Source organism: Dasypus novemcinctus, chromosome 3 (assembly GCF_030445035.2).
Source record: "Dasypus novemcinctus isolate mDasNov1 chromosome 3, mDasNov1.1.hap2, whole genome shotgun sequence".
In the NCBI taxonomy this organism is placed as follows: Eukaryota; Metazoa; Chordata; class Mammalia; order Cingulata; family Dasypodidae; genus Dasypus; species Dasypus novemcinctus.
The window spans coordinates 166,338,972-166,363,435 of NC_080675.1; the positions used below are offsets into that span (position 1 = coordinate 166,338,972).

Here is a 24,464-nt window from a genome sequence, read left to right on the forward strand (position 1 = left end):
GCTGGGACACTTCTGAAGAAGATTTCCTTGCTATTACAGAGGCTCTGAGAGAGGCAGCTTCTTTTCCCTTGGGACAGTTTCCCGTGTGGACACAATGCCTAGAAGAGGGCAGCCACCTTGCACTCACAAGGGGGGCTATCCTGAGGCTGAAACTCTCCCTACAGAATTCTTGTTTTGCAGGATAATACAAGTACTCATTGTATAACCTCCTAGAGTTTGTTGCCTGTTATTTGCAGCCAAAAGCATTTAATTTTATACAAACCCAATGAGTTAGAAACAGTTGTAATCCTCAATTTATTAATGGGGAAACTGAGAGTGGGGAAATCAAGGAATTTAGGTAAGACAGAACCTACCTTAAAGCCATGGCGAACCAGACCACGGCCAGAATCAGTGTGTTCATTCTGTAGGGGCCCATCACACAATACAGCGCATTATCCCAGACCTATAGCCCATACCAGAGAAGGTTGATTAAACGCAGGAACTCTGAGACTTAGAAGAGTTCATTTCCAAGATTTTCTAGTAAGTTGCCTAGGGACCATGGAGGGAATCAATTCTCTTCAAATAACAAGGAAGAGCTTTTCGCTTCCTACTGGTTGGTCTCAAATATTAACAATTCTACAGAATTTTCGTTAAGAACAGAGCAATATTCCATGAGTATGACCAAAGCACACTGAGTTAGGATTTCAAAAGACACAACCAGAGACCCCCAATAATCTTGAGCAGTGAGTTCTGCTGCCTGCCTGTGGGCAGGGGTGATAACCATTTAATGGCCATACAATGAAGACACCATCCAGTCTCAATAGATTCTGGCCAGCAGGCTGCACTAGTGCTCAGCAGTTGACTGTAGGTCGCCAATTTCTCCAGAGAATGGCTTTGCCAGACTGGACATTTTCCCAGCATTCAAAATACCTGTCTTATGCAGGAAGAGCAAAGAAAAGAAACTGAAGTCCCGAGAGTCAGAGGTGACTAGCTCAAGGGCACACAGCAACTTAGAGGCAACTTGGGCTAGAACCCAAGCACCCCTATCCAGGGTTGCATCCTCTACATCACACTGCCTAGCCTGCTGGGGGTGCTCAGGGTCTTTTTATTCTTCATCCACTGAGATAACAGATCCCACTCAACATACATCCCCAAACATACCTGCTTGAAGGTGGTCTTGAATCTGACCAGCCAGCGCTGGTACCAAGTTCCCGTTGAACTTTGGATCTCAATGAATTCATCCATTTGCTTGGGAGTTTTGATGTTGGAAACCTGAAGAACAAAATGAGCTAGAGACTCTGAACCCCACTTACTGTATGAATTTTCTTTTCAATTCTTAGTTTAAGGTAACTGACTTTATTATGGGCTAGAGGGCTCCTTGGTGAGACCCTCTAGTTCAGTGATTCTTAAATAAATGTGCACGTAGCCTCTCCGAGGGAGATTTCTCAGGTGGATGTGTTAACACAAGAGATAACACAGCAGGAACTGCAGTAGAACCTTCTGGCTGGAATTGGGCTTCCTGTTATTAGATATCATCCACAGATATCATGAACCCCAGCTGCAGCCAAAAGAGGTCAGGGAGGGAGGTTGACACTAAATCAAGAAGCACCTTAAAATAGCCACTCAAATGCAAATTTTTCTTTTCTTTGCTCCTAGGGAGTGGGTGTGTTGACAACTTCATGTACAATTACTCTAATTTACAATTAGCTAGAATACTTGTCTTGGATTCAGTCTAAAGTATAATATGGCCGGTTTTCACCCCAGCCCTACAGAACATTGGCTCTCAGGAGAATATGTCAACTCTTTCCACTTTTGAAAGACTTTACTGTGGACACCTGCCAGATGGTAGTTCAGATGCTTGTCAGGCATGGAAAAGAGTTGGTATAACAAGGGCTCAAAGGACAAAGGGAGGAGGGAGACATCCAGCCCTGGCTGTGTACACTGAGATTCCAGCCTGGCCCCAGGCTCTTCTTTGAGATAGCTGAATACCTTTACTAAAGTGGAATGCACAGGAATGAAACAGGTAGCACCATCAAGGTGGGCTCTGGTTTCATAGGCCCGCTCTCCAAGTTCAGTCAACACTTTGTTTGTTCCTTCTTTCCCTTGGTCCATTCAGTCATCCACTTCTAGGAAAATCAAGTTGATATGGAGTACTGAACCCACAATTTTTAATCCCCCCCCTTTTTTTTTTGTTGGGTGAAACCACTAAAAGCAGAGATTATACTTAAGGACCTGGTAACTGGTTCCAAAGTCCCGTAGCCCCTTACTCATTGATTTCTGCCTGAACATTTTTCTCTTGGATACACTCCCATCCTGGAAAGAAGGAATTCTGGTGCGGAAGTAAAGGACTTGGTTTTGCCTTTGGAAATTGGGGTTTTGTTGACTTCCAGGCTAAGATCCATTCCTCAAAATTAGGCTGCTTACATTAGAACTGATTGTCAAGAGAGGGTGTGGGATCATATCCCTTAAAAAGGTTTCCCAGGCAAGGCCATTGGGTGGTTTAGAAGCTGTCCTTCCAAAAGCGACAGTTAGGAAACCCTGGGTGAGCACCTGGCACCGAGTGACCTGGGGTAAGGCAACTCTCCAGTAGAGTTCACGGTTTACCTGGAAAGACAGGATAGGCGAGCAAAATGAGGTGGAGAATGACTTCTCTATCAGGACTCCCCTTAGGAGAGCTCTGAGTTTGTCTGGAATAGGTATGTTAATAAACTGCTGGAGGTACAGGGCAATGCCAGAGAGACACTCTCAAACTCCAAAGATGGCCACTAACCTACTATGCATGAGCCAAGGAGAATTTGCTTTCTTTCAGAGAGAAAAGGCTGGTAAGAGGAGAGGGAGGAAAGGGGAGGGAGAGGGAGAGACTAAAAAGAGGGAGTGTCAAAACTGGAATGTGGCCCCAGGGTCCATTCCAGGATGCAGGCTCTAGCTGTCATATCATCCTGCCTGAGAATCGTGGGATTTAAGCAACAGGTTAACAGCAACAAGATGTTTTCATCTAGACTGAAATTATGGATGCCAAACAATCCAAAACAAGGAAATGGAGTTAGGCGGGAGTTAATCCACGGATGCTTCCTTGAGGAAATGAATCTGAAACAGTCTTAAAGGGAGTTATGGAACAGATGCACAGAGATGCCTGCAGAAAACATTAGTGGTTGGCCATAGGGCTTTGTAGAGAAACAAACATCTCTGCAACTAACAGGACATCTTTACAGAGATTACCTTTACCACTTTTTAACTTGTTAAATTTGGGGGGAAAAATCAAGGCTAATAGCCAGTGCTGTTGGGGTGTAATGGGTACCCTATTGCTGATGGTATTGTAAAGTGAGACAAGGCTATTGAAATGCAATTTAGCAACATATCTCAAGAGCTATAAAAATATTCATGCTGTCTGAGTCAGCAGTTTTATTTCTGGGAGTCTGCTGTTAAAAAGCAAACCCAAAACATTAAGGGGAAGGAATTATGTGCATGAGAAGGTACATTGCAGCAATGTTTACAGAAACATTGCAAGAAAACAGGGAAAATAAATATCTAACATTAGTGACATGTTTTTAAAACCTGTGTTAATATTCCTAATTATTACATTGTCAGTCAAATGATGGTTATGAATTCTATGTGGTGACATTTAAATGCTTTTGAGTATTGTGAAATAATACACACATAAATTTATATATTTACATTTATTCCCACATAAGTGTATCTGGTTTTCGCTATCATCTCTTTTAACAATTAGTCACCTAAGAAAAACCCTGAAAGGAAATGCATCCAAATGCAAAAAAGAATTATATGTTACAGTGGGGGAATGTCAGGGCTTTATTTCCCTTTTGACAAAATTGCTTATGTAATGTTTTTTTTTTTAATAAAACAAAATAGTAAAGAGGGAGAAGCCCCACTTGTTGGTGTACTGACCACACACTCACCGTGAACACCTTCTCTGGGGTCCCCTTAGCCCTCATGTTGGTGTCATGGACCTGCTTGAGAATCATCCAGGCTTCATCGTGTTTGCCCATCTGGTAAAATGAAGGAAAGAAACAAGGAAAATCCATTGCTGAATACACTCTCTTATCATTAGGGACAGAAAACCCCACAAACCCAAGGGGGTAATACCTGGGTGTGAAGTGATTGACACGGATTCATTACTTTCTAGGGTTTGTGAAAGACCAGGACAAGTTTCTATCCCAGCATATCTTGGAAGGATAAGAAGGTTGCTGTTTTTCTTAGTGCCTCACAAGTTGCGAATGCTACGTAATAGTTATGATCAATGTACACTGTGAACCCCTCACAGATGTAAGGTTGAATGGACTGCTGGACTCAACAGAGGGAAAGTGGAAGCCATGTCCCTTACTGATGAAATAAGGTAAAGAAGCAAAACGGGTGCATTTTGATATAACCATGGTTAGGAAACTCCCTACTGCAACTGCCTCCTGGTCAATGGGACAAAAGAAGGAATTAGACATGGCAAATCACTCTGCAGAGAGCTCAGGAAGGAGGCATATAAATGGCCTTTGAGAACTGGGGCTGTAAGAGCTGCAAAGCCCGGTTGGCCCTCTGCCAGCCTCTACCCTGTCTGGCCACTACAAGCAGGAGATCTCCCCACGTTGGAAAGCTGGCAGGATTTATCTCTCAGGACATGGGAAGCAACTTTCTGGCAGGTAGGGGCCCTGCAGAGCAAGAGTCCTGGAGATTTGGGCAGAGCAACGGGGCTTACCCATAGACTCACTGCAACACTGACAAATGTCATGCAGCTTTGTAAAAGCCTCAAGATCAGGTCCTCTGGGGATAGTGGGGGACATGAAAAGCCCAGGAGCAGCCCTCCCTCTACTGCATAGCCTCACTGTGGCTCCACCTCTCTGGGCCCAAGGAGCTCCAGAGCCTGGGGGTCAACAGCCCTTGAATCCACAAATGCAACCAGACAAACAGGACCAGCCCTGGATTTAACGATGAGCAGTGTCTGCTCACATGGGGGAGGCTGTGACGTGGAACCAAGGAACACGTGGAACGGGAGGGTGCTGCTGTTTCAATGGCTCTCGCGTAGGCGGGAAGGCGCCAGCTCACCTCTAGCAGAAACCTGGGGCTCTCTGGCATGAACTTCAGGGCCACCATGGACACGGTGCAGGGCAGAGCGCAGACAATGACAAACACTCTCCAGCTGTGGAAGTGGTAACTGGTCCCCATGCTGAAGCCCCAGCCTGTGGAGAAGCAGCCACAGAGAATTTCGGGTACACCGTCTCTTCCACTACAGAGGAGTGACTCTGGCTCTCCAACGTGAGGGCAATAAGAACCACAGGCGGGAGACTGGCTGGTTAAAAATGCAGATCCTCCAGGCTAGACCCCAAAAGGCGACGCTAGGAGCTGGGGATATGCGTCTTGACAAAGCTCCAGGTAGGTCTGCCCTGACATTGGTAGAACCTTGGATAAGAGTCCAAATGGAAGCCACATCCCGTATGTCTACATATTCAAGTTAGGTAGGATATGTTCTACCCCCTATCATGACAACAAGCCAGAAGGCAGACCCAGGGTTGCACAGGACCCACCACTGCCATCCTGCCTTCTTTCCCCTCTCTGTCTCCTCCCGCAGAGTGAGGGGCCTTATGCTGACATGTGGGGACACTGCACACATCATGGTGGTGAGAAGGGGTGTCCTTGTCTTGATCCTGAGCTTACGTGGGAATTCAGGGTCCTGGTACCCGGAGCTTGGTGTGGAAGGTGGGCCCTGGCCTCAGGGACTCCTTGCTCATGGGAAGGCGGAGAACAGCAGAGGGCCAGGCAGGGCCTTATAAAGTGTGGGGCTTCCATCCAGGACCCGTCTTGCCCAGGTTAAAGGGTAATACCAGTTCCCAGTGATTCTGATGCAAATCATTCAGTACCCCACTTTGGAAAAAACACTGTAAACCACCATTTGACTACATTAATTTTTTAAACAAAATTGAACTCTCACATTCGTATGAATGCCACAATCACTGAAATGAGGAGGTAACTAGCTCCCAATCAGCTGTCACTATACAAAGTATTTCTAAAACCATTTTCAGAAATTGCCTTCAGGATTGACAAATTATTCTTTTGACTATCTTCATGGGTAGCATTCTTCTCTCTTTTAAGGAATGGAACACAGTGGAAGGAGCCTAGACTTTTTGAAGTCACATAAATCAGAGTTCAAATTGTTAATGTGGCTTTGGGCTTTTGATTCTGTAGATTCCAGGTCATAATACCACCACAGCAGGGCTATTTATGAAAGCTTGAGGCAACCAATAATGATTCATCTGTACTGGTGTAGATTTCATTTCTTTAGAAATAGCTGCGTGATATTCAGGGCAAGGATGTTGAATAATATAGATAAAGATCAGCAGAAGAACTGTTTAAAATATTTCTTACAAAACCAAGCTGCGGCTAATAAAATAAACTGTTTTTCTTGTGCTACTCAAAGTGTCTCTGAAGCCAAAAGTATTTTGACCAAAAAAAAAAAGCAAACTACATAGATAAATAAATTGTTTTCAAACATTTAGATGGTAATAATTGTTTGGCTATACAATGTCTATTCCACTTACTTTAATATACGGAATATGGCAAACTGGTGGTAGGTATGGTTTATGTTTTGAGTTTTCTATTACTCCCTGATATGGTTCTAATTGTTCTACTTGCAGTGAACTCCTAACCAATATCTATTATTTTTACAGATATTTCCTACTCTCTTTGCACAATTAAAGGATTAGTTAGAGAAAATCTAGTTGGAAAAATCAGTGGGACTATGACCACTTTGATACATTTTAGCCACATCACCGGAACAGACACTTGATCCAACATACTCAATCAGAATCAAATCTCTTTCTTTTCCATACAGGTGCTCTCTTCTCTTTCTCCTCTCATTAGGTTACTTTTATTTGGTTCTTTTCATTTTAAATTTAAAAATTGTTCCTTTCTCCTGGAAGGAACACTAGAAAGGGGAAGATAGAACCATAGCAATATTTATACATTTTTAATTCATGTCCAAAAATGTTCTGGGGGTAATTAGAGGTAAAGTTGACCAAAACCCATAGCAATCAAACTCAAGACAGGAGGCAGAAACATGTATGTGTATAGAGCTAAATTCTGCTTTGGAAAGATTTTTTCCTTATAATAATTTATGTAAATTACCCAAAATCCTTTATCCCCTCATATCTTTATGGTCTTTTTGGTTATTTTAGTAATCTGCACTTTCCCAGTTACTAAGCACATCTTCGGGGACTTAATAATAAAAAATTAAATGGTGAACTGTTTCCAAACATTTGGAACAATATTAATTTGGAGGCAGGACTTGTTCTGTTCTCTGATCTTTTTAGCTTGTCCTATTTTTCTCCTCCAGGATTTCACAAACAGCTGGTGGTGCTGACGACAATGGAAATTAATCTTCCATAATATATCTGGCTTTTCTGAGTTTTGTCATTTTTCTTTCTCAATGAATCAGTCACCCAAATTCTTGGTGGTAAGACCTCTTGTCACTTCATTCCTGCAAAACCAATTAAATGAGTTGCATAAGCCCTACACAAACATCAGTTTCTTTTCTGTAGTAACCCCTTGTACTTGTCCCTGCTTAGTGCAGGGTGTGTTCAAGGATTGATGTCTTAGGCATATTGAGAAATAGCATCAAATGTCTGGTTCACTGTGGACAAAACATCTGGTCCTGGTAAAAATGAGGTTTAAAATAATCATTCTTGTTATACTGTGATTCTAGTCTACTATGTTTCTAGAGTGGGCTCTCCCTAGCTAGAGCTTGTTTTGATTAAGGCTGATCATCCAAGAGGATTCTATTTAAAATTTAATTTAAACTTCACAGACTTCATACAGGCATACAAATAGGAAAATGCCCTGTCCATTTGCAATAAATAACCACAAGCCCAGCAGCAGTCAATAAGCAGCCATGTGGACCCTCTGTCAAGGGCATCCCATTCCATCTCAGTCAACATCCTCTTTGCACAACTTCTTTTATTGGTTTTTTGAGCAAGCAGACACCTAGACATAGATGCGTGTGTGTGTGCACATGAGCTGATGCAGACGTGCACAAAATGAAATGAAAAAGTGAAGCCATTTAGAGTGACTACTGTAGGTTGTCTTTGCCTCACAATGTCTCTCCCACCCTTCCTTCCCCGATGTGTTGCAATCATGTGGTTTGAATGGACTGGCTCCACCCCCAGTCCCAGGGATGAGCCTGGAAGCAGATAATAAACCATTCAGGACCTGGAATGCTCCGAACTATAGTGATTGGTTGAGGTGGGCATAAGCCCTAAGCTGACCCAATGAGAGAGAAGCCGAAGACTTTTGCCCAATGATTGGGTGTGTGAGGTGCACGCTCCCTTGTGAACCAAGAGGAGGCTTAGAACTGCTATCCAGGTGCAAGCTAGCCCAAGTACTAGAATCACCTTGAACATTTTCTATTCACTCCCCTTTGTATCTGAGGAATTATTGAATGATAGGGCTGGCATGAATCAGGTGAAGAAGCTAAAACTAAGCAAGATGTACTGGCTTGTCCCAAGTCACAAAGCAATACTGTTTTGACTCTGCTTTTATTCGGATTTTTTTGTGTGCCCATTCCCCCCATATTTTTTTTTTTTTTTTTTTTTTTTTGCAATCACTTAATTTACCCATGGAAATAGTTCCTTCCTGTGGGCACATTTGGGTCGATTAACAGGGGAAGTGATGTTATGTCAAGAATCAGAGGCAGGAGGAGAAATTCCTCAGAACCATATAAGCAACAGAATAACACACGGATAAATAAAATGTGTGTTTAGGTAAAGGGGAGAGTACAGAGCTTGATATTAGGAATAATATATTTTTGCATGGTATTAGGAGTAATATACTTTTGCATCTAAAATTACAGATAACTAACTAGTGTTTAAATTATCTGGTAAACTCTTCAACTCTTTTTTTTACTATTCCTGTTCTGATTTCTTCTCTGTTTCAGATCCAAAATCTGGCGGGTCCTCAAATACTATGGGACAGACCACCGGATGTTCCCGAACTCGTTTCCTCTACTTTCTGGGCAGACAATTAGATAGATTCCCAACACCCTTTGCAGTGGCATGACTATATTACACAATTGGGGCCAATGGAATGTGAGCAGAGATGATGTGCTCCACTTCCTGACCTTCTCATTGAAAACCATACACATACAACTGCCTATCCTTTTTCCCCTTGTAAGCCACATCTTGAAGATAGTGGAGCACATGATGGAGTCTAGTCCCTAAATTACTCCTGGAACAGAACTGCCTGCTGATCAAGACTTTACATGAGAAGGAAACTTTTATTGTGTTTATCAGTTTGTCAAGGTAATGTATTAAACATCACCTTAAGTAATACAGTAGATATTGTCTAGACCAAAGCTTCTTTTTAAAAGGCTATACATGGAGCCCCCAATAGCTCAGAACACGTATCAGAGAGGGTCAGATTTAAAACAAGGACAAGAAGGAACTGAACCAGTAGAGAGTATTGGTGCAGTTTTCTGCTACCCCCTTCTGGATTATCTGTGACTGCAAGATTCTAAATGATGGCAAGACCTAGACCCTTAATTGGTGGTGAACCTGGATCTCAGTCCCCACACAAAAATGCTTTTGAAGGAGGCTGATGTGACCACCTATTGCACTGAGATGGCAAAATCTAACTCAAAGCTCCTCTTCTCTCTGTTTTGCCCTTGACCAAACCAACAGGGAGGACTAATGTTGCCAGGTCTCTGTGCAGAGAATACAGTTTTACAATTACTCAGGATAAAGTTGTCCTAACTGAAACCTGTAAGGGCTATTACACTTCTGCAGCCAAACAAGAGTGATGGTAGGCCTTGGGGTGGAAAGAGTACTGCGGGCATCAGGATTCTAGTCCCTACCGCACCATATGCCAGGGGTGGGGCCTTGGGCAAGTCATCAACTTCTCTTGACTTCTGTTCATCATGCATAAAGTGGGGTGAGCAAAACCTAACTTGCTGCGGGGAGGAGGCGATGGAGGAGATGAAGACTGAAATTCTTTCAGACATGTGAGTGTGGGGGAAAAGGTTGAGAACAGGAGAAGTTGTTTGGTGCAGATGCCATGGAAAAGGTCCCCTGGACACTCACCGTAGTGTGGAATGATGCTCCAGGCCATCACAGATGCATAGATGCCTCCAGTCATCCAGAAGATGCCCAGCCAACTGAGGTGCTCTCCTCGCTTCTCCCGAGACAAGAATTCAGAAAAATAGGCAAAAACAATTGGCAGAGCACCCCCGATTCTGCAGAGAGAAAATGCCAGAAAGAAAGAATTGTTACCACATGTTAAAATTGGTCATAGCAAAAGGAGAGCTGCTTGAACTCCACCCTCACACTCTGGTGAAATAACCCCGTGAACTCGAGGTGTGGCAAGCCAGAGCCCTACATGAAGAGCCATGCTTCTTTTCCCAGCCAAGCAAGACCACCAAGGAAAGACAGACCAGTCACTGCCAGTCCTCCTGACACAAGGGAGGCAGTGTGGAGTTGTTGTTTGTTTTTTGCAAGGAATATACAATTTTTATTCCTTTCCTTCGTAAGCAAAATCTGTTCACATGAACATTACATATTAAAAATTATATACCACAGGATTTAACCACAGGTTTGAGAATTTTTTATAACACCAGCAAACTAATAAATAATACATTCTAAAAATAAAAGTAAATTTTTAAAAATCATCAGTCCAACATTAGGTATTGACTTGGCATTTTTTTAAATGCAAATTTTAATTTTATAATTAAAATTTTACAAAACCAATGGAGAGGAGTCACCCTGGCTCTTTTGCTTTTTGTTTTGTTTCGACCTTGTAAACTGACTTCCCACCGTAACCCCTTCCTAAAGTTTAACTTTACTTTAGTGTTGAAAGTCAGCTGAGAAAACTCAGTCCAAGGTGCTACCACTCAGAGCTGGCATACTGGGATGGATGGGCCATTGGCCTATGAGACCCAGCTCAGGCTCTCGGATTACCTACCCTATGCCAGAGATGAGTCGACAGAAGAGGAAGGCTCCGTATCCCTGCACGAAGGAGGAGAGGGAGGCGAAGGAGGCGTTGACGGCCAGAGACATGCTGAGGACTCTCTTCCTACCCAGCTTATCGGCAAGGCCTCCCAGGAGGAAGGCGCCCGCCATCATTCCTAGGTAGACCATCAGCCCTGGGAGGAGTGGGGAGAATGGAGAGAGAAGACATTAGAGACCACGTGATGTTTCAGAAAATCCGACTCCCATCTTGACTTTCTAGACATTCCAGACAACAGTCATAAAAGGCAGAGCATGATAAGGTAAATGGAGCAAATTAAAAATACCGCGTAAATGTGACTTTTTACAAACAGTATCTTTTTTTATACATATTTACACATACTAAAGTAGATCAGTGTAACTGGGATGGGTGCAAACTTTCTCAGAGACTACACTTTCATGCACAATCCACAAACTAGGGAAATGCTGGAAATTTATTTCTAAGCACTACTAAAGTCTTTACCTGAGGAGTCATGTTTAAGGAGAGAATTTCTAGGAGAAAAGTGTGGCAAAGGGGTATGGGAAACATTGAGAAAGAAGAAAATGGTGTGAGTAATATGGACATTGGTTGTTCCTTGGACTGAAAAAAAAAACAAACAGGAACTGTTGTTGGTACTGAGGACACAGCAGGACACAAACACAAGAAAACCCCTGCCTTCATGGAGCTTACGTTCTAATTGGGAGAAGAGACAATAAACCAATAAATGTGAAAAATATATAGTAAGCCACTGACTGATAAGAGTTACTGTCTGTAGCAGTGTGATATGGTTATGAATTCCACAAATAGATATTGGATTATGTTTGTAATCTGGTCTGTACCTGGGCATGATTAAGTTATAATTAGGGCTTTGATTGGGCCATGTCATTAGGCCACCAAGGGGTGGGGACTTACAGATAAAAGGCATGGCAAAGGACAGAGTTGAGGGTTTTTGATGTGGGAGTTTTGATGTTGGAGTTTGATGCTGAAGACTTAAGCTGGAGCACTGGGAAGTAAGCTCACAGAGGAAGGAGAAGCCAGCCCCCAGGAAGGAAGGAACTTTGAATCCAGAGAGAAGCAAGTCCCTGGATGGGAGGAACCCAGGAAGCCTGAACCCTCATAGCTGACAGCAGCCATCTTGCTCCAACCTGTGAAAATAGACTTTGGTGAGGGAAGTGACTTATGCTTATGGCCTGATATCTGTAAGCTCCTACCCCAAATAAATACCCTTTATAAAAACCAACCACTTTATGGTATTTTGCATCAGCACCCCTTTGGCTGACCAATACACTGTCTTAGCTTGCTAGGGATGCTATGACAAATACCTCAAGCTGGATGGCTTAAACAACAGGAATTTAGGTACTGACAGTTTTGGAGGCTCAAAGTCCAACTTCAGTGTACCAGCAGGCCATGCTTTCCCTGAAGTCTGTAGTGCTCTGGTGCTGGCTCATCCAAAGAGGATCTTCAGAGATCCTATTTACAAATGAGTTTGTGGCTACAGGACTGGGGGCTAGGACTTGCACATGTCTTTGTAGAGGGACATGGTTCATTTTACCATGGGTATAGAGAAAAATAACCAGGGAGGGGAAAAGAGAGTGCCAGGGTGGGGTGTTGCAATTTTAAATAAGGTGTTCCAGGAAGGCTTCTCTGAGGTGGGACAACATCAGAATCCCCAGGAGTTAAGAGCCAGCCCAAGGGGAAGCAGATTTGGCTCAACTGATAGAGCATCCGCCTACCACGTGGGAAGTCCAGGGTCAAACCCAGGGCCTCCTGACCCGTGTGGTGAGCTGGCCCACGCACAGTGCTGATGCACGCAAGGAGTGCCCTGCCACGCAGGGGTGTCCCCCAAGTAGGGGAGCCCCAAGTGCAAGAAGTGCACTCCTCAAGGAGAGTTGCCCCACACAAGAAAAGAGCAGCCTGCCCATGAGTGGCACTGCACACATGGAGAGCTGATGCAGCAGGATGATGCAACAAAAAAGAGACGCAGATTCCTCATGCTGCTGACAAGAATGCAAGTGGACAAAGAAGAACACACAGCGAATGGACACAGAGAGCAGACAACGGGTGGGGGGGTGGGGGGAGAGGGAAGGGAGAGAAATAAACAAAAAATAAAAATAAATCTTTAAAAAGAAAAAGAGCCAGCCCAGGCCTCACGGCACACGGGCACACACTGAATGAAGCCAGGGAGCTGTTACTGTCAAGCCCTGCCCAAATTGCAGGTTCATGAGCAAAGTAATTGCTGTTGTTGCTTTAAGCCACAAATTTATGGAGCAACAGATAATTGGACAGTGTGTGCCTGTCAACCTAAGGAGCCTAGTATATCATAAAATAGCAAACAAGCCAGATTCCACGGTGAGCCCATCACAGACATTGTTGGTCTCATTTAACGCTTGCAACAACTCAGTGAGGTACAGAGGTGGAAATTGATTGACAGAGAGGTCAAGAAGCTTCCCAACTAGTAGAAGTACCAAGATTTGGATCCAGGAATTCTGACTCCAGAATCAATACCTTTCACAATTACACTTGACTGCTTTTTATAGCTAAGCTTTGGCCAGGTTTCTGACCAAGTTATTTTATTAGTTCGCTCTTTCTTCATTTGCTCCTCCCCAGGATGCGGGCTAAGTGGGACAGGTTTCCTTCCTTTCAAGAAGACAAACAATAAAATCTATAATTATCTCCTGGTGAGAAAAAGTGCTCCATTAAAGGTATACATCAGGCATTATGAAAGCAGGGAGGAGGCACAGCTGGGAGGTCCCTTGCGCGATGGGGGAAGGCTTCCGAGGGAAGGACACTGAACTGTTCTGGAAGGACAAGCAGAAGTTAGCCAGGGTCCTATCTTGGTGGTCAGGGGAGTGCATTCAAGGTCATGGCAGATGGCGTGTGCAAAAAGAAAGCCTGGTATGTTTGGACAACTAACTGCAAGGATTCCAGTGTGAATAGAGAACAGAGTGTGTGTGGGAACCTGACAAGGGATCCAGGTGGGAGGGGAGGACAGAGGGCAGATCTTAAATGGCTTATAATGTGTGTGTGCCCATGAGTGTGTGTGTGTGTATGAGAGAGGGAGGGGGGGAGTATGTGCATGCATAGGAGCATATACGAGAGGCTGTGTATGCATGGGGGTGCATGCATGTGTTAGGGCCCATGAATTGGGGGGAGAGGAGGACAGAGCTAGAGGAGTGGTCCAGGAAATGCCTGAGAACCAGTCTCTACCACCCATACCCTGGTGCCACCCCAGAGATAAAGATGGCACCCAATAAAATGGATTTTCCTTTGACTTCAACAGAGCTATCCTCAGCACTTTATCTTTTTTTTGTCTTTATTTATTTTTTTAATATTACATTCAAAAAATATGAGGTCCCCATATTTCCCCCACCCCCCTCCTCAGCACTTCTTAAACTTTACTGTGCCTGAATCCCCTGGGGACCTTGCTAAAAGCAGATTCTGATTCAGCTGGCCTGGGGTAGGGCCTGAGATTCTGCATTCCTAACAAGCTGCCAGGCTAGGCCCATGCTGCAGGCCCACGGATCACATGAGTAGCAAGGGTCTCCCTGGGCCCAGCCATCCTCCTGTAACACAAGTGTGAATCCTGGCCTTGCAACCTGAAGATCTCATTTACTGGTTGTATGATCTGGGAGGAAAATCTCCCACCCTCTCAGGACCTTATCACTTCATTTGTAAGCTGATTTTCTGAACTAGATCATCTCCAAGATGCCTTCCCATTCATTAAAAAAAAAAGAATAAAAATAGGGCATACCATGAAATATGAAGTTTTATGGATTTCCCCAGGAAGATGTTCAGATAAAGCCAGACACACTTAAGTGCCTGGGTGGCTCTGGGCAAGCAGAAAAATTGATCAGGCAGCAGGGCAAGTTCATTTTGCATTTGAGAAAGTGTTGCCTGAACAAGGTGGGAGCTGACTCAATCTTTTTGTGCAGAGGAGTCTCATTCATGTTTTTAGCTCCTACATTTTGGACTTAACCTCTCCACTAACAAGTCTCCATTTTCTCACTGACCTCATGAACAGAGCAGGGATACCAGTTTATCCTCGGGCATTCCTTCTCGGGTACCCTAAAAACCTGTCCACCTGTGAGGGTCTTTGTAAACTGATTACTGAGCTAGATATTCTCCAAGTTGCCTTCCTATTCATTTATTTCTTAAAAAATAGTGTGATTCATGAAATAAGTAGTTCTGTGGATTCTCCCAGGAAGAAGATATTCAGATTAACAACATCAGCCCAGATACAAATAGGTGAGGCCCACACAGTCATGTCTATGGCCCACATGCGGCCAGTGGCCGAAATTGCATCTAGGCCGTCACTCTGCAATCTCAGCAAGGAACATTGTGCCAGTTATTAAACTATTGTCTCTCTGCTCCAAAGCCAGCCTTCTAGATCCTACTGTCCTCACAAAGGACATGTCTACTTTGCCAGCTGCTCCCTGCTACGCTCTGCCAATAGAGGGCACCAGAAGAGGCCATAAGGCTGGGGAAGCAAGAAAGGATTTGGGCCCATCAGCTTCAGTCCAGCAATACTTCTTCCCCAGAGCAGCAGCAGTTCTCTTCCACAGTGGCAACTAAATCCAGGGAGCAGTTTTTCTAACACTCAGTGAAGCAGAAGCCCTGTGCCCTTCTCCCTCCTTTCCCACACCAGCACCAGCCAGTGCCCCCTTCCCAGAGGTCTGAGTTTCAGCTTCATGAGGCCCTTGCTCTATGCTTCTTAGTTACAACAATTCCAACCTCTCCCCTTTATTTCCCCAGCCTTAATGGTGGCAGATGCTCCCTGCATTTGCTGCTCCCATGATACCTTTTTTTAAAATTTGCACTTACCCAGTTAATAATTTTCATATTAAACTATTCTTGTTCATATAACTGGTGTGATTTTTCTATTCTGACTGACATAGACACATAAGCAAATTGAAAAAATCTCAAGATTTCATTATTGAATCCAAGCCCTGAGCTTTACACAATGAGGAGACTAAGGCCCAGAGAAGGTCAGCACATGCTGCTGGCCATAGGACCTGCTGGGACTGCATTTCTAATCTCCTGGCTCTGAGTCTAGTTCTTTTGCTCCTAAATTTCACAGTCTAAGTCAAAGGAGGTTCTAGAAAGAACAAGGGGAACTCCTCAAAATGCTGTCTTTGACAAATGTACATCCCTATTACAAGGTGGTAAGAATACAGTGATGGGTGGGGAAAGTAATACAATTAATGTAACTTGTGGACTATAGTTAACAGCAATATTGTAATATTCTTGCATCAGTGTCAGAGAAGTTACTCTATCAATGCTAAGGGTCAGTAATAGGGAGGCATAGGACTTTTTATTTTTTGACTAAGGAAAACATTCAAAGGTTTGCTGGGGCGATGACTGCACAACTCTGTGATGAAAGTAAGAGCAACTGAGTGTGCACTTTGGATAGAAAGTATTAGTCAAGGGACTCTAACACAGTGAACCATGTGGTGGAAGATGGGCAGTGGTTAACAGTACAAATATGAGAGTGTTCTCTCATGAACTATAACAAATGTACAATACTAATACATGGTGGTAATAACAGGGGGCATATAGAGAAAATATACCAAGTGATGCTATGGCCCATAGTTAGTGGCCATAGTCTGATCATGTTCTTTCAATAATCTGTAACAAATGTTCCACAACAATGTAAGGTATTGGTGGAGGGGTGATGTATGAGGATTCTGCACATTTTGCATGATTGTTTTCTAAGCTCACAACTTATCTAATAAATAAATAAGTAAACTTTTAAAAATGCTGTCTTTGGAGGCTAGGAGAAAGAGGAATAGAGGAACCATGAGCCTAATCCACCAGGGAGGACCTATGAATTTAAATTTAATGATGCCTCTAAAATGGCTGTGCCATTGCGGCAAGCCTGTGGGCAAGCCATTTAGCTTCTCTGATCGTTGCTCCTTCTTTGTAACATTCAGATAATGATGCTCATCTCGAAGAGTCATTAGGATGAAATAGGAGAGTGGATTTAAGTAACCAGCAGGATGCCTGGCACAAAACTAAATGCACATTAATTAAAGTTGCTATTATTGTTATTAGCAGTACAGCTTAGAATTGGCTGTGGTCTTAGAAAGTCACAGGATTAGAAAAAATAACGATAAGTTAGAGATATTTAAAAATCAAACCGCCCATGTACCAATGGAATCTGAGGAAGGAGGACAGAGAAGAGCAGAAGCAACTCTTATTTATAGTAGCGTGCCTTCTTCATACCTTACCTGGAGAAAATATTTTTCAAGTTTCCTCTAGCAAGACTTTCGGGGTAGGAGGCACTTAGTTGTTTTGCTAACCCTTATATGTCTTAAGTTCCCTTCTCCTTGTAGAGGCTTCCCTGATAATCCAAATCAGGGGTCAGCAAACTTTCCGCCAAGGGCCAGACTGAAAATACATCAGGTTTTGCAGACTGTAGGGTCTCTGTCGTAATTTCTTCTATCTTCTTCCTTTTCTCCTTCTTTGCTTCCTCTTTCTCCCCCTCCTTTTTCTCCTCCTCCCCATCCTTCTTTTTTATATAACCCTTTAAAAACGTAAAACCAAAAATAGGCCGTATGCCTATGAGTTGCCATTTGCTGACCCTTGCTCCAAATGAAATTAGGTTCCATTAACTATCTCTGTTTGCTACCATATATTTATTTGTTTAGCATTTTCAGACTCTTTGACCATAGGCTCCTGGAGGAAGGGACCATGTCTGTTCAATTTGGGAGAATTCTCCTTTGTGTCTTAGCACGGGGATCACTCCATTAATATTTGTTCAATAAATGAAACAAATAATATAAACATCATTCCTATGCATTTCCATATTTTAGAAAATACAAAAAAATACGCAGAAAGGGTAAAATAAGTATTCTTCATATTACCAATGACAGCTGTTGTTAAGTATGTTTTATTCTTCTCTGTGGGTATCGTATATACACAATTACAATGTGTATTTACATGGTTGAGACTCTTCTGTATGAGAAATTTAAGAGCTGGATTTTTTTCCCTTGATAAATCAGCAAAGGACACCATCGGGCATAGGTCCTTGCCTGCATTTCTGATTATTTGTTAGATACAGATACCAAGAAATGGAATCATGGAGTTGAAAGGGCGGACAAGTTTATGATATTTGAGACACAATGACAAATTTCATTCCAGAAAACTGGTTCCAGAAAACTGGTACCAGAAAACCTCTCACCACCTCTAGAGATGCTTTTCACACAGACAGAATATACCTTCTCGGTGCCAGAGGCAGCAGAATGAGAGAGCAGTGGGTGTGCAGTCAGATCGCACTGGCTTATAGTGGCAATGTGAAAGGAAGAGGCCCCCTGTACAGAGGATCTTCTGTACTTAGCCATTAGTCAAGGACAAAGAAGCCATTACTAGCTTTTTTCTTTTTTTTGGTTGAAGACCGGGAAATTAAATGCATTAATTATCCTGGAAGAATTCTGAGCGCCGCTCTCCTGCTATCAAACAAATCTTTCTCTGTGTGTATATGCTTTTCAGGGATAAAAAGAGCATCTCCCAACTAAACTATTTCCATTCCACCCTAAATTTCTAATTGATAATTTTGTCATCCCCATTCCATTTCTTTATTATTCAACCAAATATACTTTCTTGAAGAATGATATCCTCTTGGAGCAGGGACTTGGATCCACAGCTCCACAAGGCAGTAAATGTGATCATGGCTTAACTTATTTGGTCTTGAGGATTGAATCATAGCCCCTACAAAATCAGGTCTCAACCTCTGATTCTGTGGGTATGAACCCATTTGTAAATAGGACCCTTGAAGATATTAATAGTTAACCAAATGAGGATGGGCTCTAATCCTATATGGTAGAGGTCCTTAGAAGCAATGGAAATTGGATGGAGAGAGAAGCCATGAGAGCAAACAGAAGCCTGATGTCAATGGCATCCAGAGGACAAAGGAGAAAAACATTGGCATGTGCATGGCAATGTGATAGAAAAGCCAGGAACTCCGAAGATTGCTGGCCAGGTTGAAGATAACTGATCCCCAGGAGGAAGCAAGCCTTCTAGCCTCTGAAACTGTGAGCCCAATGAATTCATTGTTAATTCATTGTATGGTATTAGTGTTAGCAGCCAAGAAACTAATACATATTGGACTCCTCTAGAGAAGTATCACTTTGGTATTAAATCATGGAAGAATCTCAGAGTATTTATCTGGAAATCTCTATAAATTCAGATGGCAGGTGATTTGTTTATACAACCTTTGGATGCTTAGAAACTTTTGAGATGAATAAACACTTTTTTGGGATCTAGGGATTTGGCACAGTGAAGATCTGGCTTTCACATCCTTTGTCTGGTGGAAACTACCTGGCAATAACTGTGTTAGACCTTTCTGGTCCTTTATGTGTTCAATAAACAGAAGTGAATGAATCTCGGGAAATAGGTTAATTTTCTCATTCTTTTGAAAAGTGAAACTCTTCCTAAATGTCACATAGAGGTTTGGAAACAAATGTGTAAAGGAGAAAGGGACAGTGGAGCCTTGTGAGTCCTTTTAAATATGCAAACTGGTAAAAGTTTTGTACTTCCTGACCCAAAGCTGGCAAAATTAGATGCCTACAGGGGCCAGGCAAGTAATGTAAGTGAGGGAAGCAGGCCGGGTGTATAATACAAAACGGTGAAGATAGAGAAAACTGGAGAATAAATGCTTCATCTAATGGAAGCAGCCACTACCTAACTTCAGCCAATTGCTACATTGTAGAATACAGAGCCAATTCCCATCTTTTCAAAAAGAGCCAGAAGTGTGGATTTTTATATAAAATTATCTGCTTTTGAAAACTCTGTACTAGTCCAACAGTTATTTTCATCCACTGTTTGAGAACCTTGGATAGAGTTTCATGCTGGTGACAGAATGTCAGGAAAGAGTCTATTCATATTTTTTAAAGTGAAATGCATCTCAAGTGTCAAATCCCTTACATTTTCTATTCCTATGATAATTATTCTTAACTTTTTATTTACTTTCTTGTCAGGTATTGATATCAGTACCCCCTGCATATAGATGTTCTATACTCTTTTCCACTTCAGCATCCTCACAGTTCTCATTGCTCTACCTGGAATGTTCTTTGTTCAGATCTTTGCCTGGCTGGCTCTTTCTCATACTTCAAGCCTAAACTCAGAGAAGCCTTCCCCAACCATCTATCCACACTAGCTTCTCCCCCAACAGGTGGAATCATAAAGACCAATTCGAAGGCCTTTGCAACCATTCCAAGTGAGTGATGTTGCCAGCTTGGGCAAGACTGGAAGGTAGCAGTGGTAATAAGTGGCTGAATTTTAGATATTTTAAATCAATGTCAAGGGGAAGGCATATGGATGACATTTAAAGTCATAGGCTGGGAAAGATCTCCAAGAGAGTGACAGTAATAGAGAAGAGATTCAAGGACTGAGCATCAAAGCATTCCAATGTTTTAAGACCAATGTTTAAAGACAATGGAGAATGGGAAGTAGACTTGGTCCAATAGATAGGGCATCCACCTACCACATGGGAGGTCCATGGTTTAAACCCCAGGCCTCCTTGACCCATGTGAGGCTGGCCCATGCACAGTGCTGATGCACACAAGGAGTGCCCTGCCATGCAGGGGTGCCCCCCATGTAGGGGAGCCCCACATGCAAGGAGTGTACCCCATAAGGAGAGCCGCCTAGCGCGAAAGAAAGTGCAGCCTGCCCAAGAATGGCACCACACACACGGAGAGCTGACACAACAAGATGATGCAACAAAAAGAAACACAGATTCCCAGTGCCACTGATAAGGATGGAAGCAGTCACAGAAGAAAACCAGTGAATGGACACAGAGAACAGACAACTGGCAGGGGCGGGGAGGGGAGAAAAATAAATAAATAAATCTTTTTAAAAAATAAAGACAATGGAGAATGATAAAGAGTGGTCAGTGGGGAAGCAGGAAAACCAGGAGACAGTGATAGCCTAGAGGTCAGAAAATGAAAGTATATCAAGGAAGAAGTAGTGATCAACTGTGGCAGTTGCCACTAATAGTTCAACAGGCTGAGGACTGAGTTTTGATACTGCTGGACTGAGCAAGCAGACATGGCTGGTCTCTAGACAACAGGTTTCTGAAGTGGTCAGGACTAAATCCTGATGGAAGTGCGTTCAAGTGAGAATGGGAAGTGAGGAATTGGATTCGGTGAGTTTTATTGAAAAGGGTATAGAAAAGAAGTGTGTGGTATCAAGAATGGAGAAATTGTTTCATGTTTGTGTTCTGATGGGAATGATTCCATGTAGAGAGAAAAACTGATGTGAAGGAGAAATGTGATCATTACAAAACTGATGTCCTGAGCCAGGGAAAGGGGATGAAACCAAGTGTGCAGGTGGACAGGTACACCTCAAACTCCTCCACAGGGAGAGGTATAAGGGTGGATAAGCACAGCGATAATCAGGAAGGTGGAAGTGGTGTAGGAGCCACAGAAACTCTTTTCTAATTGCTTTTGTTTTCTCAGAGAGGAATCAAATTCATTAACCTGACAGTGAAGATGGACAGGAGACATTGGGAATTGGGAAAAAGTAGGTAAGATACAAAATAGGCTTTGAAAGGAGTAGGAGAGTGAGTGGACTTGGAAATGAAGGATGGTGGCTGGTAGCATGAAGGGTCCCCTTGGGGTTCATGGCTGTGAATCTAAAGTTAGGCAGATGGGAATGGTTGTGTGTTTCTCACCAGCCACGGATGAAGAGTTGGATATAACCAGGGTTGGGGCGCATGACAAAAAAACATAGAAATTGATGGTATGTACAGGAAGTGATTATGATTAAGGACCATGGAATTTAAGTTCAGTGAAGAATGTGCTGAGGACAAGAAACTGGTGAGAGACAGATGAAAAGGCTGTAGGTGTTCACGAGGCTGAAGAAGTGTAGGAGCTGGGAGACCAGAGAGAGAGCTGGAGCACAGAAGCAGTGATTCATTTCTTCTTGCCAGCAATTAGTGCAAGGAGGTCAATAAGACATATGGGGGGTCGGGAAGCGGATTTGGCTCAATGGATAGAGCATCTGCCTACCACATGGGAGGTCCACAGTTCAAACCCAGCGCCTCCTTGACCCACGTGGAGCTGGCCCATATGCAGTGCTGATGTGCGCAAGGAGTGCCCTGCCACGCAGGGGTGTCCCCCAAATAGGGGAGCCCCACACGCAAGGAGTGCACCCCGTAAGGAGAGCCGTCCAGTGTGAAAGAAAGTACAGCCTGCCCAGGAGTGGTGCCACACACATGGAGAGATGACACAACAAAAAGAGACACAGATTCCCAGTGTCGCTGACAAGAGTACAAGAGGACATAGAAGAACACACAGAGAGCAGACAACTGGGGTGGGGGGAAGGATAAATTAAAAAAATAAATCTTCAAAAAAAAAAAAAGATATGGGGGCTTCTACCAGAGGTTTCTGGGCAATATTTTCATGCCTAATGAAGGAGGGTACCTAGCAGAAGAAACATTTTCCTGCCACCATCCATCTTCCTTCCTGCTTAGAAAGCTGTTATGGGAGGATGTAGAGCTTAGAGCTTTGGTGGTCATCTTGTAGCCAAGAAAGAAAGGCAAAGAAAATCAGAGAGATGCCAACCTAATTCCCTGACATCGGTGAGCCACCGAACCAACTCCAGAACCACTTTATTTTCAGAATTCTTGAAAAACAGTAACTGTTTTTATAATTAAAATCCAGTGTTGCCAGCCATTAAATGCATCCTATTCTGTCCCCTAAAAAAGATAGAAGCTTGTCTGATTGACTTATATGGTCTGTCCTTAACAGCAAAAAGCAAGACAACTTGGTGTAAAGAGCTCTGTACCAGAAGTCAGGAGTTCCCAAGTGACCTTGGTCAAGTCACTTCCTCCCTTGGGGCTCAGTTTCCTCAAATGAAGGTCATGCTAGGAACCCTCCTTCATGCCTCTCATTTCTTTTTTTTTTTTTAAAGATTTATTTTTCATTTATTTCTCTCCCCTTCTTTCCCCCCCAACCCCAGTTGTCTGCTCTCTGTGCCTATTCGCTGCATGTTCTTCCGTGCCCACTTCCATTGTTGTATTGTCAGCAGCATCACTGTATCTATTCTTGTTGCGTCATCTTGTTGCGTCAGCTCTCCGTGTGTGCGGCCGCCACTCCTGGGCAGGCTGAACTTTCTTTCACGCTGGGCAGCTCTTCTTACAGGGCGCACTCCGTGCGTGTGGGGCTCCCCTACACAGGGGCACGCCTGCGTGGCACGGCACTCCTTGGGCAATATCAGCACTGGGCGTGGGCTAGCCCCACACGGGTCAAGGAGGCCCAGGGTTTGAACCTTGGACCTCCCATGCGGTAGGCGGATGCCCTATCCATTGGGCCAAGTCCTGTGCCTCTCATTTCTAATTGTAGGTGGCGCTATACTGCTATAATCGACGTCTTATACCTTATAATCCATTATCACTCCCCTTTCCAAGGATAAGACTGCCCTTTCTAGGACACACCCCAAGTGAAGCAGAGAGGCCGAGAAAGGAGAATACTTCTTTGGGCTGCTTTCTGTATATCACCAGCAGTGATTGATGTGCACCTCTGAGTCAGCAAAATCTCCAGCAGTGAAATGGAAAATGCTGGCTCTGCACATCGGAGCAGCCAGGCTGGCCGCATGCAGAGGAGGGTGTGCACAGCCTGTTGTCAACCGTAGGGGGCATGTCAAAGGACAGTGCGTTCCTAGGACCATCTGACACCCTCTCCCCTCCTCCCCTGCCCTGCTCGTATCTGTGACATTCAAACTTCTTTCTCTGGAAACCAAGCCAGCCCTTTGCAAAGTGAAAGCCAGCTCTGGGCTTGTGCTGTGTAGGATTAGTAAATAAAGAGGGATTTCACACCCACTGGCCTACAAAGAGCCATTTAGCTCTGCAGGCTTGAGATCCTCCAAGGACCTGCATGTCACTGTGTGCACTGTCCCCAACAGAAAAGGCATAGGGGATGTCCTCTGTGCCTCGGCTGCTCTGTTCATACAAGGTGACAGATCACAACAGAGATCCTCTTCACTGCCCCGCTGCTCTCCGGCTCTCCGGACAGCCGATTCTGGGCTGCCAGCCTGTGTCTCAGGGACCAGAGCAGTGAAACAGACACCTGGCCTTCTACCCTGGCAGGCTGGGGCAGGGACTATGCGGTGCTCTCCACTGCAAAAATGGGCTGTAACTGAGCCTCCAGCAAACAATGGGGGGCCCGGGGCTTACTGCAGCTTATTGGAGTGATGCATTTTGCATTAAAGGCTGTTTAAGGTCATATATGCAATGGGCACCTGCAAAAATTTTCCATGGATAGGGCAGCAAGGTCAAGAAGCAGCTTCTTTCGAATCATAGATCTACCACTGACTAGTTTTTACAAGTTACTTAAATCTCTCAGAGACTACGTTTTCTCATTCGTAAAATGGTAAAAATAATGCTAACCTTGCAGGTTGTTATAAAAATTAGAATGACATATACAACATACCTAATCCAAAACGGAGGCAAGGTAAATTTATCAAATTATAACTTTTGGTGATGGTGGTGGTATAATAATTATAATTTGCTTTGA

General features: G+C 43.7%; 1 protein-coding gene across 1 annotated transcript in view; it reads right to left on the reverse strand.

Moving 5' to 3' along the window:
* Positions 1–24,464, reverse strand: part of SV2B (synaptic vesicle glycoprotein 2B) — a 212,273-nt gene that overhangs the window by 51,671 nt on the left and 136,138 nt on the right. The window contains exons 4-9 of the mRNA XM_004468088.5: positions 10,930–11,110; positions 10,053–10,204; positions 5,032–5,165; positions 3,897–3,986; positions 1,141–1,251; positions 354–442 (exon numbers count right to left, since the gene is read on the reverse strand). Of these exons, the coding sequence (XP_004468145.1) occupies positions 354–442; positions 1,141–1,251; positions 3,897–3,986; positions 5,032–5,165; positions 10,053–10,204; positions 10,930–11,110 (757 nt within the window). The remainder of the gene's footprint in view (positions 1–353; positions 443–1,140; positions 1,252–3,896; positions 3,987–5,031; positions 5,166–10,052; positions 10,205–10,929; positions 11,111–24,464) is intronic.